This window comes from Haliaeetus leucocephalus, unplaced genomic scaffold, assembly GCF_000737465.1.
Source record: "Haliaeetus leucocephalus isolate CR32 unplaced genomic scaffold, Haliaeetus_leucocephalus-4.0 Scaffold92, whole genome shotgun sequence".
Taxonomy (NCBI): Eukaryota; Metazoa; Chordata; class Aves; order Accipitriformes; family Accipitridae; genus Haliaeetus; species Haliaeetus leucocephalus.
This window is the reverse complement of record NW_010972528.1, coordinates 16,535,925-16,552,172: the sequence shown is the minus strand read 5'-3', so window position 1 is coordinate 16,552,172 and position 16,248 is coordinate 16,535,925. Positions and strand designations below refer to the sequence as shown.

The 16,248-nt window shown below is 37.3% G+C and overlaps 1 protein-coding gene across 1 annotated transcript in view; it reads right to left on the bottom strand.

Annotated features, from left to right (window-relative positions):
- WWOX (WW domain containing oxidoreductase) overlaps positions 1–16,237 on the bottom strand; it is a 536,469-nt gene extending 520,232 nt beyond the window's left edge. Inside the window, exons 1-4 of the mRNA XM_010585166.1 lie at positions 16,098–16,237; positions 13,397–13,461; positions 12,103–12,160; positions 10,732–10,910 (exon numbers count right to left, since the gene is read on the bottom strand). Coding sequence (XP_010583468.1) covers positions 10,732–10,910; positions 12,103–12,160; positions 13,397–13,461; positions 16,098–16,204 — 409 coding nt within the window. The 5' untranslated portion in view covers positions 16,205–16,237. The remainder of the gene's footprint in view (positions 1–10,731; positions 10,911–12,102; positions 12,161–13,396; positions 13,462–16,097) is intronic.
- Positions 16,238–16,248: the final 11 nt, after the last annotated feature.

Genomic DNA, 16,248 nt, shown 5'->3' with positions numbered 1-16,248 from the left:
AGAACTACAAATATCATTAATTAACATCATGGCAGACAAAACTACTTTTGGATTTGATGTTCTTCCCTTGAGGATTATTAAAAGAATGTGACATTTGTTGTATTTATTTTCCTAACTCACACACCGTCTTTTAGAAAGGTTTGCATACCATAGACTTTAGGATGAATATAAGATCAATTTCTTTCTCACAGTACTATTCCTATTCTATAATTCAGGCAAAATTCTGGCCTCACTAATTCTGAAGTCAGTAGCAAGAGTCCTGTTAATCAGCTCAGGATTTTGATCTTTATCTTCCCAAGTTCTTACCTGCCTCCTTTCACTTCCTTCTTGGTAGGGATTTACAGTTTCAGACTTGAGTTTCAAAACCAATCAAGCATGAGGAGCTTGAAAGGGACACAAGATACTGAAATCCTTTCCTTCTTGTGACCCTACTGCTTAGCATAGGTATTGTCACTATGAAATTTTCTGCTGGTAAGCCAAAAACATCATGTCCATTAATGTACATCTTTAGGCTGTAACTAGATTTGACAGTACATAGAAAAGTCACTAGATGTCTCAGAAAATACTGTCATTAGAAAACAGTATACATTTATCAACCTCTTCTGTCCCCACCATCTAACGTGCATTCCAAAATAATACAAATGTGCAGCTGAAACTATTCACAGAACTCTTTCAGCACAATTAGCTTTCAAAACTCGAAGACACAAGATGATGCAGAGAGTAAGTTCTGTGCTGCAGCAAGATAGACTGAATCACGCAAAAGGTCTTTGCATCTCTAGACTATGAAATATACGTAAAGTAGTGAGAAAAACCTTTGTGAAATTAAATATTTCAAAAAGACAGAAAAGCGATCCAGTCATATTGCAGCCCACTGAAAAGTCTTTCTAACTTTTAGATAACAGACAAGAAAGTAAGTACCACATACGAAGGCTCCTGTTCTACAAATACGTTACTCCCCTATAAAAGGAGTACCAGAAAGTACAACACAGGCATATAGCTCAATCCCATCCTTTGTGAAAAGATTCCATTACAAGTAGTAATCATTATTGAACATTTTAGCCCAGATGTAATTTCTTACATGTTACAAGTTTCACATGCATTGTGAATTTCAGCCAAGGTTGATGAAGTTCAATAACTTGGCTAACCAACCATGTGTACTACTCATTACAGAAGTAATAAATAGATTCATCAAAATGGACATGAAAAAGCAGTATGAACATCTGACACCATTTTCAGCTTACTCAATAAGAAAAATAAATTACAGAAGTCCAAGAGGACCTTTGAATATTTACAACATGTAACAAGTAGACAGTTGGAGCCTTAGGTAAAGCAGAGCAATATTAGTATTCCACAATATTAAACCAGAGTTAAAACAAAGTGATGGCCCTCATGGAAAACTCGGTCACTATTACCTACCATAAATTATCAGAACACAGCACTGTAAATTAAAGAAAACTCTCTTCTATTAACGTTTTTCTAAGTTTGAAAAGAATAGCTTTTAGTCATTTTTAATTGTTCAAAATACATCAGTACTAATCCCTGACTGGCAGCTACTAACATCCCGCAACAGAATGAGTTAAAAGTTCCATCCCACAGGTACATTCACTTCCATAAATTGTGCTTTTCAACACCAATTACCCAGATAACATACTCCAGCCAAAAATACACTTCCTTCAAGATCCAGGCTCTCCTGCAAAAGCGCTGTACTCCCATTCCCCAAAAACACTGGTACAACGTAATTCATGCCTGCTACAAAGTTTTGAACTTACACAAAGAAAATACCTGGAAAAAATCAGCAAAGCGTAAGTTGGATTTTTAAGGTGTGTTTAAGAAGCAAACAACAAAACTTCTATACAGACACCAATGTTTTTACGGTAGGGCTATTCGTGAGGTTTAAGATAAACCCTGCCAAGTTTGGTCCACAGCACGGGGATCACGAGACTTAAAAAATTCAGCCTTTAATTTTTTGGCATTACTGTTCCATGAATTCTTCATTAAGCAAGCAGTTTTTCCTCAAGAGAATGAACATGTCTGTTGAAGCCAGAGTAACAACATGAAACAAAGACATAGCTACGTATACAATACCAAACTGTATTAGGCTGAAGCACAATTATTTTTGACCCTCACCCTCCCAACCCAAGCACATTTTAAAAGGGCTTAAAATCAAACCCTAATTGCCACTGTTTTGCTGGTGAAGGATGGCAAGAAAACAGTCCCTGAACAACACAACTGTGCTGGCAGAAGACCTTGCTGTAAAAGTTACATCTGCAAAACGATGTTTTTATTGGGCAACTTATTTTTCTCATAATACGTTATTTTATTCTACCAGGGCAAAGCATACACACACTGGCTACACCCAGGCCAGCCATGCTTTTCTGTTAATATACTGTGCTGCTTGTAATAGTGAAACATGTGATACATGGAGCCTAGAATTCACAAAAAAATTAAAATATACATCAAGGAACAACTCTTGCGTGCATTTAAAAGCCCAATAAATACAAAAGTATCCCATGAAAACAATCTCAGGGATAGCTAGGACTTGGCCAAGAAAAATAATCCAAGGTTATATATTGCTGATCTTTCTGTCTGCCTCACAGTAAGCTTTGAACCCAAACCTCCATAAATAATATCCACTTCAGTTCTCCACATGTGAAACACTTCCAGCATGAAAACATACAACCATGCGAAGGCTGTAATAGTTCATTCACCACAAGTTATGCTGGTTTAGCAAGAACATAAGATGCACCTCCTTCGCAAACCCTCAGTATTTCCCTCCTCCCTGCACCATCAAGCTACAACAGAATTACATACAGAAATTCTTCTTAATAAAAACAGGCAGAAGTTCCAACTTATTAATCCACAGGAATTCATGCATTTACGAACACTAATTTTGATTCAGACAACAAACTCTTTTCACTAAATTGGGGAAAAGATCTAGATAGCAGGAAAAGACCGTTCAAGAAGCATTGTCACAAGCTTGCTCCCCCATGTCACACCCCTTTTTTCTGCTCTCATAAGAAAAAGGGATGCAAATAATAGACAATTACTGGAAAGCAAACACCTTGCTGTTTATTCAGTGTAATAAAACATACACGAAAGAAGTTTACACTTAGAAATCTTTGAGAAAAGTTAACATATGAATTAAGAAAAACAACAATACAGACCAAAACCAGACAGATGTATTTTCTCTTAAAAGATTATTTTACCCAAAACAAACTATCCAACAAAAACAGGCTGATTTTTTCAAGGCTGACAAAATTCAGGTGTTACAGCATAAGAAAAATTCCAAAACCATAGAAGAAATCGTAAAATGAATCTGAAACAGAGGACTAATCTTGAGCAGTTCCTTTGTAGAAGTTCTGCCAGTTGTATAACCTTTATAGACTATTTCATCTTGAAACAGACGAGAGAAACTAGAAAATAAACTTCGTGCTTTCAAAGAAAAAAGTGCACATTTTTCAAGGAAAATTTGCAATCTAGCTCAACAATAGAGCTGAACAATTCCTTACTGACAGATTCAGACAGACATCTGTAGGCTTAGACCACCAAACTCCATGCAATACAGTGAAAGACAATGAATATATTTAAGACAGTCAGACTAATACTATTAAAATGAGAGTCCTCAATGGTATTTGCAAGGGTCTGTTTTATTCCTCCCATATGATCTGAGTTTGACTTAAATGAGACCATTCACTGGTCTAATTAGGATTCAGCAAATGTTACCTTCTTTGTGAAGGCTGATAAAGCCAGCCTCAGTAAAAATGCAATGGCGCCCACAAATAATCTCAGTAACTTCTACAACTAGAATGGTTCCCCATATTCACAAAATCCTCTTCTCTGCAGGTACAGAGCAGTCAATTTTTTATTTCTTAAGAAGTAAAGCCATTATTTTTCATCATACTTTTTTCCTATCTCTCCATTGCCAATAGATTTAGGGCATAGTGGTGAAAGCTACCCAGCATCTATTAGAGACCTTAAATGATCTTCACGAGAAATTTAGATAAGCTTTAAAAGTTTAATTTTGCTCTTCTTATGGTAGTAGCTTAACTAGCCATTACTCAATTAGCTATTACTCAATTGGCATAAGAACTGCAACAAAGGTTAACCATACCTGCCTCTATCAAGGCTCTGAAGGTAGATTCTGCTTCTTAACTACAAGAAAGACTCAGAACAATACTAATACAGGAAGTGCTCAAACGCTACTACACAACATACCGAAACAATAGCTCAGAAATCAGGAATTCAGAAATTCTGCAGCTATGCAGTACGTCACTCCCTCAATAAAACAAAGTTTCATTAGCTTCTGCCAGTATGAACGAAGTACAAAAGCACATAATCAAAGCACAGCAGTCTGGCCAAGAGTATTGTATTGTTTATGTACAGGTTTACTTGGGTTTTATACTCCTTTGATAAACAGTAAAAAGTTTAAAAGCTACCGAAAATAACTTATTCTTTACTACAATAAAATGATGACAGAAAAACAAACATCTTGGGATCTTTTTTAATTAATGTAAGCACTGTATGCTTACTGAAAAGAGAGATTCTTAGCTTTCCAATAGTTTAAAGTTCTATTTCTACCCTGACAGTACCAGATCTTCGATGCTATTGGTCCCAGAATTAACACAGTTAATCCCACATCCCAGACCACGGAAACTTTACTGTTTTTTTCCAGTGCAGCAGAGGAGTTTCTAGTATTTTGGGAACAGAATAATTTAAGAGGGGTAGCCATTCTACATTGCTCACAGGTGTAAAGTGTTCAAATAATGTCCTATATGACAGAGATTTCTGAATTAGGTGCAGGTGATACAGTGAAAGGCACATGGTAAGTTGCAGAACTATGTAATTTGTATTTATCACAAAAGCACCACCATGTGTGAACAAAATCTAATCATCTACGTGTTACCATGACGATTATACTAAGTAAATTACCAGGTTACCCACCGTCAAAATGTTACCTTCTACAGTTTCATAATGTTCAGTTAGGTTTGTGTATATATACAAACCCTCACCACAATTAACTGTGACATTGGATACTGGGAATACAGCTCATTAAATATACCATGCATTTCAAAAGCTGCATAGGCTCTATTCTGATAGTTGAACTCAAAACAGAGTTTTAACTCTAAGTCTCTTCCCCTGATTTCATATACCTGATCCTCAGGTATTGGCTACATTTGTTTAAGGGGATGCAAGTCAGCCATGGGTGCAGCATAAATCAATTTAAAAAGAAACAATGAAAGAATATAGCTGCTAACTGTATTTTAGTAGTTAAGAGAAAAAAAAAAGTAGGTTGCTTTGCATTTCCTTGGTTTGTAAAAACACATTTTAATAAAACCTGTCATCTTCTGCTAAAATTTACTAATAATTTTTAGTTGTAACTTAATCAGACTCTTAGAGCTTAAAAACCTAAGTGATGTGCTACAATCTAACTTGCATATGTTTTGCAATAACCATGTTTTATTACTACTTCAAGCTAGCTTTCCACACTTAAAACTTAATACACCAATAGAGTCATCAGGAGGAAAAAAAAATCTATGAGAGAGAGGAATAAAACAGAAAAACTTCTGTTTATCATTTATAAATTAAAGGGCCAGTTATTCAAAACAACTTTTTAAATCATAAAGCAGACATTCAATTGTGATAAATTATAAGTGCATTTCCCCGACCTTTTGCATCAATATGACAAAAGCTGCTAATACTGAAGTTTGGTACAAGAAATACGGTAGCTTCTCATACCAAAAGTATATGCTCACTGAAGTAGTGACTCGTCTTTCAAGTACTGATTAATAGTAACTAGTATACAACTTTTCTCCTGGCTAAGGTGTCTTCATTGCACAGCAATAAAAGTGCCACAAAAGAGAGAATTCCATTTAACCAAACATTAGCCGACAATTATTTTGAAGAAATAATCTAAAATATTTCCACAATTATAAAATTACATGCTGTACTCTGGTAAAACATAATCAAGAAAAGCAATATAGCAAGCCACATTATGACTGAAGCTTCTGTATTTTCTTCAGCATTTGAATAAATTAAGCTGCTCAAAGCCAAAAGTGGTTTTCATTTTCTTGAGATAATTTGTGCTTGTTCTGGGCATCCCTTACAAAAGCAATTAACAGATTTCCTTTGACCTTTATATAGCAGAAAAATTAGAAATTAAGTTTAAGCAATGGTTTAGTTGTGATTATCAATACAGTTTTGTGATAAAATCTTGGAAAAGCATTAAGAAAAACCCTACTTTCTGGAATCTGCCTGACTGCGTAGAACATACACATTTTGCCCTTCCATCATATACTGCAATACTACTTACATTTCACTACTCATGCATACTCTAGCAGTCACAATAGGTTAGATACAACTGCACCCAATACAGAAAACAGAACACATTGTCATTTCAAGGTCATATAGCTACATGAATCTTAAAAACAGATAGCAATATTTATACAAGTCATAGAAAATCACATTAGCTACACAACTGTCTCCCTGATATTAAAACCAAGTAATATTATTTTTAAAAATGTGTTTGATTTGAGATTGCTCACACATGCAGTTGAAAGTACCACACCTCTTTATAAAATTAAACCTAGATAAACAGCTGACGTGCCTTTTAAAATTTCAAATTCTAGTCCTAATAATTAAGAACACAAACAAAAAAATTACAGGAGCATTTACTAAAAACAGGAAAAAGCACCAGGTCTCTTTTGTTCAGTATTATCAAAGAGCAACACAGCCCTCTAGTGGAAAAATTAGGAAGTATGACTTTATTCACACAAGAAGCATGCTAGGGAAGTATTTTCACTGTAACCTAACTGATGTCGAGACCCTTAAAACAGAAAAACAACGCCCACACAAAATTGCACACCATCTTCAATTGCTCACAGTGGAATAAGTCTCACTGACTTTCAGAGAACAAACTAACAATTTACACTACTCATGTTTAAATGTACATAGAATAAGTTTTTAAAGCCAGAAGGATTGACACAAGACTAAACTGTTCAGTAAGTCAGTCTTACTTCTTTTTACTACACCAGCTTTACTGTGACCAAAAGTTACCTCAAATTCTAATGTGATACTCAGACTAAAATTTTGATTGAGCTTAAAAAATAAATGAGGAAAAAAACCCAAATAATAGTTGGACTGTACTGTCAGAAGAAAAAGCTTCCAAAAAAAAAACCCACCACATTTTCCTAATAACTCTTGATCTGCTATGATCTCTTCATATTGTAAGAACAGAGTAATTCATTAACCTTGTCAAAGTTGCTAATGAAAACTAATTAATTGTTTATAAATCTAATTTTTTTTAGTGCTTCTTTTCCCACACACACACACTTTTTGCAGCAATTTCAAAGACTAAGTTACGAAAGTGGGTATGTAATCTAGGAAATCCTTACAGTCCACATTCCTAATTAGTAACAAAAAGAACCACAGAGCAGACAGTGTCCGCATTTTACAGACGTGTTAAGAGAAGTTAATGGCAATGAAGTAACATTTGAGAAGCCAGTATGTGTGATACCACTAGAACTCTACCACTGCTGAAGTCATCCAAAGTATTCCCTCAGTAATCAAGTAAGCATCTATGTTTTTCAGAAGTTGAGGAAATTTTTCAACTATAAGAAAAAAAAAAAAAAAGAGTGTTCCTGGCAAGTTATTTTGGATTCCCTGTACTAGATTCACAAATAAAGTGAATTAATGTATCATTCCATCTTTGTTGATCTGTTTATAACTTTGCTATCTTAAAGCAGTGTATATGGCTGAATAAAAAAATAACTTCTATGTTCATCTGTCTTTCAAGAGATCCTCAGCATTTTCCAAACTTTATTTTGAGCATCCAGCAATGCAGTAATTGAAAAAGCATTTTTCTGCATTTTGATAAGACTGCAGTCTATACCACCTTGATCTTTGTTCTACCCATCTTGAAATGAAAAATTTCTCAAGAAATGTACAGAAACCATAAAGTTAGTTTCAAACATACCATAGAAACTCATTTTGACAACAATGCAAGGGTTGAGTGATTTTTTTTTTCCTTATGTTATTAAGTACAAATGCTCAACAAGTAATACATTCTTTTTCAATCACTTTCTACTTAATGGGCAGCAATATTTCCTTGGAAATATTTACACTTACCTCCTAAAGAAAGCATGTCAGTGTTCTGAAAACACAGTAATTGTTCACTCCTCAAAATACTCAGGGAGGGAATTAGCTCCAGAATATACTGAGAGTTTAAAAGAAGTATCTACAACACAAAGTAGAGCACGGCACTGAAATCCTAAAATAACTGGGGAATAAGCTCCAAAACTGGTAAGACTCCACTTGAGCTAGCTAATGAGTGTTTCCACATGGAGTCCCAAAGAATTGTGTAGACATGTTAAAGCTCACAGGGATCTCTACATTGCAATCCATTACATGACACTGACATGTTCAAAGCAGTCTGCCAAGAGTCACAAAGCATGGTTAACAGTTAAGCTAAGACTGATACATTTTAAAGACTCCGACAAGTTTCAAGAAAACTTCAAATTCTGCCAATTATATCCAAATTAGTTGGACAAGAACACTATTAGCTAACCCCAAAGGGGGAGCGTTCCCTTCACACAAAACCAAGGAGTTTGAACCTTGTTTTTCTCCATCAAGCAGGTCAATCAGAAGTCATAACCAGCACAAGCCCAGCTCAGATTATATCCTCCCTCCAAAGCCCTTAGAGCTAGGAAAAAAGAACATAGATTACATAAAAAGCGTTAACCCTAGAACTGCTTTCTCCTTAATCCATGCTCCATGACAGTTGGTAAGTACTATCAGACACAAAGCCTAGCACTACAGCAATACTAAATGCAATATGGTGTGCAAGAGTTTTGAGTTATATAGGCCATAACACCACCTTAATCACATATTTGTGACATCACCTTCATAGTTTTGGACTCCCTATATCCTAACCTCATATAGCAGCACAAGCCCAAGGCTTATTTCACTAATGCTCCCACTCTTCTTTGTATGCTTCTGACCAGGAGCAATAGCCTGCCCTCACCTACTAATAGAAAGCAAAACGGTATATATGTGTATATGTATATACATATATCTGTGCATGTATGTCACAGGTGAAGAAGATCTGGTGCAACGATACGCTCACTTACTTGTGCTCAATCCAGATTATAAACTAAGGGAGAAACAGTGGAAAAAATTCTTGACAAAAGCATCATATAGCTTGGATTAATCTTTTGCCATATATGAAACACTTTCAGCTCATTCAGCAAGTCTGACTGGCAGCTCTTCTTCTGCTGAAGGCAAATCATTTGAGTCCAGGTAATTCTTAAATGTTCTGAGACTGCACAGTTGCATACAAAGGAAATTCTACTGCTGGATGCAATGTAAAGACAGGCTGTACCAAGAATCCGGAATGTAAACCTTACTAGAAAACACAAATTCCTCATTGAGACAGATAAGTACAACACTTGCTGCCCTAACTGCAATACCATCTGTAGTAGCATATCATGCAATGACAACAGGACATGTTCTGTTAATGCCTAAATTGCAAGCCACAATAAAGCTCTAAATTCTTCATCTGACTCCTGTGGGATAACACTCCCTTAAATAATTAAGAGGTAAAGACCAAGAGAATTCAGAGTGATAAGTCCTGCTATTAACGCATTTTCCAGAACATCTCCAAGGTTCTCCAGTGTCCTCATAAATGCATTTAAGTCAAGATCCTGCACTACAAAAAAAAGACACCAAATAATTTGCATAAGGACTCTTCCAATATTGATGTATTCCCACCATAAAGAAAAATGCAAACCACAAAAGGAAACAAAAGATTAAGTTATCTAGAATTTAGGTAGATCCCCTTCATGTACCAAAAAAATTCAGATCTAACACCAAACCATACCAGTGTTTTAATATTTGTGGCTCCTCCACAAATTTAAGCCACAGAAAAAGACATATCCTGTGCAGATTGCTGACTGAAACTTCAAACAGCCTAGCAAATTAAGTTAGAGAAGAAATCCTGCCTTCTGAGAAGAAAGGCAAAGCCCCTGAGCACCAAAGCATCATTATAAAATGAAACAAAAGCAGCTAATTAGAATCTCTCAAATACTCACCGGCTATAAAAGTAATACTATGTAACAGATACTTAAACAACCTGAGTGTCTAAAAGGATTTATGAGCCTGCTAGAAAATACAACTAACAGGGAATTCAAAAGGTGATAAACATGCAGTTTTGCCCTAAAGGAGAATTGAATATGACATTCTGACACAAGTTCATCATCAAGTTGACTTGAAAAAACGTTCAGAGATAAAAATCCCACAGCCTCCTTGGAAAATCTTTACCTGAGTTTACTTGCTGCCCTTAGAAAGTTTGTCTGAATACTTTATCTGAACTCCCCTGCAGCCATACAAACCTTACTCCTTGTCCTAGCCACCAAGATCATAAAAAGAAACTTCCCTTCCATTTCATAGCCATCCTTAATATATTTACATAAGGTAAAATGCCTTCATCAGTATTTTTCTAGACGAAAGTCAATTGTTTCAGACTTGATGTCTTTCCTGTGGCTCTCCTCTAAGCTCCAAATTCTCCACACTTTTCTAAAAAGCAGTACACAAACCTGAAAAAAGTTTTCTAACTAGAGGTTTTATATGGAAATAATGCAAACCAAGTTTGAATACCAAAAGTACACAGATATTTAACAACAAAGTAGCCAGTAAGATAAAGATTGCCGTATTTTACCTTGTGTAATGTTAACCTACCTATTCCTGAATTTGCTCCCGTGATTATAACCACTTTTCCACTCAAGTCACGACCCTGGAGTATTTCCATTGCAGTACTGTTTCCATCATATTTCTGTCTAGTGGTAGGTTTTACCGGATTATCTTCAACTGTAAAGGCCAGTCTTGGGTCAAGGTAGGTAGTCCTTTTGTTTATGTGGCTGCAAAAGAACACAAAAATTCAACTGCTTTGACCCTTCCATACTCCATATTTAGATTTTAAATGTATTTCAACCACTGTTGTGCACAATTCAAGTGGATTATCTAAATTCCCAAAAATCTTTTTTTTTTTCAGTTTTGTTAAAATGATTCTTATTACTTTTTTATCAACCATTTTTCCAGTTGTGACAGTGTCCATTAATAGTTGTATTCACATACTTCACAACACCATTCTGAACTTCATGTGAACCCCTGACATAAAAAGCAGAATTTTGTCAAGGAAAAAATCACATTATATTAGGGAAGATCATGTTCTCTTAGGAGGTCTATAAAAAGGGCCTACACTACTCCCTTGAAACAACATACCAATGAGAAATGTAGCTCAGTACTTTTTACTCAAACAACTGAAAACAAATAGCTTCACATCAGCTCAGCAAATGGCACAACTTGGGTCAGGCTCACCTTTCTAAAATGGAGTTCTAGTTTTCTTCAACAATTATCAGAGACACTAAGCAACAAGTTTCAGTCTTCAACCCTTAATTATAGGACAGAGAAGCTACACTTACTATTTTGGCCTATGAATAGTCTTCATTCTGCCAAGTAAATTTAAGATAACCACCCCATTTTGACCCTGCCATTGAAAAGATACAAAAGGAAACGTTCCTAGAAATCCCTTTTTGCTTCTGTGAACTTCCTCCTACCTTATCTTTCTAAAAATCTTTGCTAGCTCAATCACTGACCTCTTTTCTTCCTGTGCTTTAGATTGCAAGCAAGTCAGAGCTGCAGCAATTTTGTTTTCATTTTGTATGTTTAAAGCACCACTGCAATGTTACCAATAAGTTCTGGATATGTTTTTAAAGTTATACATACAGAGTTTATCCGTAAACATACACAAACAGAATGAGCCTACATAAACATTGCCTGAGGATCAGCTCACATTGAGATGTGGACATGCAAGTCACTTCAATCTGCCACCCAAGCTAGTATTTCTGTGAACACGGAAGAATTTAGAAAACCACAAATGGGTGTTTAGACACTGATACAAGTGTAATATCTGCATATGGATTCTGAAGTTGTACTTAGTAATTTCCTTATCTTTCCAGGCGATATTGTCACAGTATCATACCTCCAAAAGGCTACCCAACTTGAAACACAGTTGTCCTACTTGTCCATATTCTACATTGACATACTTACTCTACAAAATAGACTTGTCCATTTTCATCAGTCTCCTGCTCCCATCCGTATGGCAGACCTAGGAAACACATAAAACATTACCTTTTGCAGGCTTAGAGTACACTTAGATTTGAAGTTTAAGTGATTTCTCAGACAGATGGGGCAAAATTCTGCATTATTCACATAGGCAATACAGCTACCTGCTGCACTTGAATATGGGAACTTGAAAGAAGGATTGCTTCCCTAATCACATGCAATTGCTCTCTAATAAGAGTACAATGTACAGGAATCTGGTACAACTGTAATGACTAGCATATTAAGTGTAATCTAAAAGTTCTGTATAAAGGTTGTTTCATGGTATAGCACAAACTGGCAAAATGCAGCCATGCTTCCTAGTCCATGTCTATACTGCACATTGTTTAGTATCTATTCCTGATAAAGTAAATAGCAGAAACATTGAACTCAATGTAGGAAAAGTTACATGTAACATACCAGAAGTTGGAAGATCTGGTACCCTATGGAATACATTAAATCAAAGTTGAAAGGACAGATAAAAGAACAAAAATGACAAAACTTATTTTTTAAAGTTATTTTATAAAAGACCCTACAGAAATACTTAATAGGTAGCGGTCCCAGTACTTCTAATCCTGGATGAAAAGTATTCAATTATAATTCAACTGGCTCAAAATCTACTGAAAATATTCCAGTTAGCTATAGTCACATTATCAGTGCCAAAAGAAATATGGCTTGCCGATAGTATAGTACCCCTAAGTACGCCACATAGAAGCTTCTGGAAAGATCTAATTTAAGGCACTGATCCAAGGTCCTTAAGAAGTCATATACCTTTGCAAGTACCCTGCAGCATTGGCTGTCTCCTGCTCTGGCACAAACATTCAACTGGGTTGGGGAAAACAAGAAAATGAAAACTAATGGGGCTTCCTTCTGTGCCAGGGATATTCTTTGGTCATATACATTCTTTGAAGAATATAATCCAACTATAATATTTATCTGATGGACGCCAGGATATCAAGAGAAATTCAGCCCTTGACTATATGCTTTACAAGCCACAGTAAAACAACCCCTTTATCCTAGAATTAGTACTTTGGCTTTACGGAGCAACACAAGAAAGCCATAAAACTGCAAAGTGATCACCCTACACAGGTAAAGATCCACCGAAATCAGCTGTATTTTGCAAGCTCAGTTTGCCTAGGTAATTAGGGTCAACTAGAAGATCAAAATGAGATCTAGTTCCTGCACAACATCCAGTTGATGTTTGCAACATAATTTCAGTTCTTTACAAAAGCTTAACACAAACCTCCTGCAACACGTTTCCTCTTCCCAGACTTAGGATGTTCCCACTGTGTTTTTTCTTCCAGGTGGCTGTAGGAAAAGAAAAGTTTAAGATTTTAAAAAATTGCCTAATAATTTTTCTGATGTAATAAAAAAAAAATTTTCCATACAGTAAATACAGTTTAACTACTTTTTTATTTTAATACAGTTCAGAAAATGGCTTGTGTTCTACAAAAAAAGAAACATGTCAATCACTTGTTTAAGAAAGGTCAAAACTGCTCTTAGAAGTTGTCAGGCTTCCATATTGCCACAGTTCTGAAGGAAAAGTAACTAACCAGAGAGCATAGGAGTCTATAACAATTCAAACAAATATTTGACTTCCAAGCTAAGTTTTGTTGCTTACCATGAGAAGAAAGAAAACCCAAAAGTCATTAAAGAATAACACTAACAGACTCAGAAAATGTCTCAAAAAGATGGTGATCCTTGGCAGGAAAAAAAGAAGAAAGAAGCAAGAAAAGAATTTATTAGAAACTAGTAGAAATAATATTAGAAAGTTTTCAAATAACAAAAGCTCCTAAACCACTTGTCTAATAACATTAATTTGCAAGCTGTAAAGTAAAGAAGTCTCGATTTCTACATGAGGAATGGCAGCTTTGGACAGGTAAGTTTGTCAAAGGGCCTTCACTAGCAGACTATTTATTTAACACGGGTGACAATGGTATCGCATCTCCTCTTCTAATTCAGAGATTTTATTCACTCAAATGACTATAACAGAATTACTATACTCTATCATAAGGTCTTCTGCACTACATACTAATAAGCAAAATGATGTACACATAACCAAGGTCTTAAAATACACAAAGTGCTGAAATCAGGTTGGATATTAAAATCTTATCTTTTGTTAAATATTTTAAAATAACAACCAAATTTTTATATTAAGAGTCAAGGAGGGATTACTTGAAAGAGCATCCAAATTGCCCAAGTATGAAATAAAGACTGACAACATTATTGAATAATATACACAAATAATCACTAAACTACAGGTCTAGTACCAACAGCAATTTGCACGCAACGTAAGCAACTGTTCCTTCTTATAATAACCATGCAGTTAGCCCACAGTGACAGCATACTGTATTACAAGAATCACAGCTGGTGGTCTGAGACTAAATAAGTACATCTGTGTGACCTGCAGTAACACTTGAACTTCAGGACACTCATACACTAAAGATACAAGATCCTGAGTTACTCCTGTCTGATGCAAGATACATAACCAAATTACCATAGCTTGACAAATAAACACATGCCCACCAAGCTCTGGTAACTGTCTGTGTTCACACCTGACTCATCACAAAAACCTTTAAAGGTCTTAAACCAAAGTAACCCTGTTCTTGCTAAGTTTAAAGTTCATATTGTTGATAAGGTTTAAAAACAAATTTCCAGATTATGCAGAGGTATCACTGATCTAGAGCTTATGTTAAAGGTAGCAATAGCATAACACCTCTTTGTGTCAAGTATCTTTAGACACACCGGGCAAGATTTTCAGCTGGTACAGATACACTAATGTCATGTCATTAAATTAAATGGAATTAGTTCAGTTTCACAACAGTTAAAAAACAAGAACTATTCAATCAAGTGTTTGCGTAAAAACTACTTTCAGTAATATCTTATTATTTTGTACATTTGCTACTTTCACCAAGTGATTCCTTTTTGAAAGGGCTTTTGAAGTCAAAGGAAATACACAGAAACTTGAGCTAAGAAAAACGATCATCTAGAGGGAATTTACAGTGTTTATAAACCAAGTGTTGATAAACAAAAGCATTCTGTCCAGTGTTTGTAAAGCAGAACTTGGGAGGAAGATGCCAACTCACCACAGGTGGGAACGCACTATACTTTTCCCCCATTTTGTGGAAGGGAATAAATATTGCAGCTTTAAACAGACTGAAACAGATTCCAAGATCAGCGTGGTTACAGAAACCACAAGCGAGGAGAAAATACATATTCCACTAAGTTAGTTAGCCCCTGTAGCACGCCCCCTTTTGTAACCAGCGCAGATGCAGAGTGGCACAAGCAGATGGTGCCAAACGCAAATTTTCCTCTCCTGTCAAAGCTGTAGTATCCTGAAGAGCTGAGGCAGCGCATTTATAACTTTCAACTTCCACGGTACCTGTTTCTTCTCTACCCCTACAAGAAGGAAAACTAAGGAAACTACAACACTGCGTAGGGCTCGGCCGCCGATACGTATAAAGACTACCCACAGAGCCGTGAACCGTCCCGCAACAGCAACGGCTGGGTGACAGCCCGCCCCCGGACCCACGCGTGCCCGCAGCCGCCCCAGCATCGCTCCCACAGGAGGCAGGCGAGGCGGAGCTGCCCGCTCCCTTCCCGCCCCTCCGGCCCGGCCTCCCCTCCCGCGGACAACCCGCGGGGCTCGGCACGGGGAGGCCGTGGCTGCGAGAGCCCAGCCCACGCTCGGCGCTCCCAGGAGCCGGGAGGGCACCCCCACGCGGAAACCGAGTCCCACGGAGACCGGTCCCGCCACCAAACCCGGCCCCGGCCCCAACCGCCCGACGGCGGCAGCTCGCCCCTGCGGTACAGGGCGGGAAATGGCGGCTCCTGCCCCACCCCGCGCTGAGGGGGCAGCGGCGGCGGCTCCACGGACGCTGCCCCGGGGCGAAGAGGCGGGTGGGCAGAGGGCTCCAGGCGTGCTCCCCCCCCCGCTCCCTTACTTCGCGTAGTAAACCCAGCCGTCCTTGGTGGTGCGCTCCTCCCAGCCCGGCGGCAGCTCCTCCTCGCTGTCCGTGTCCTCCAGCCCCGCGTACTTCAGCGCCGCCATTAGGACGGGCGCTCCGCGCAGTCCCCGCGCTGCCGCCGCCGCCG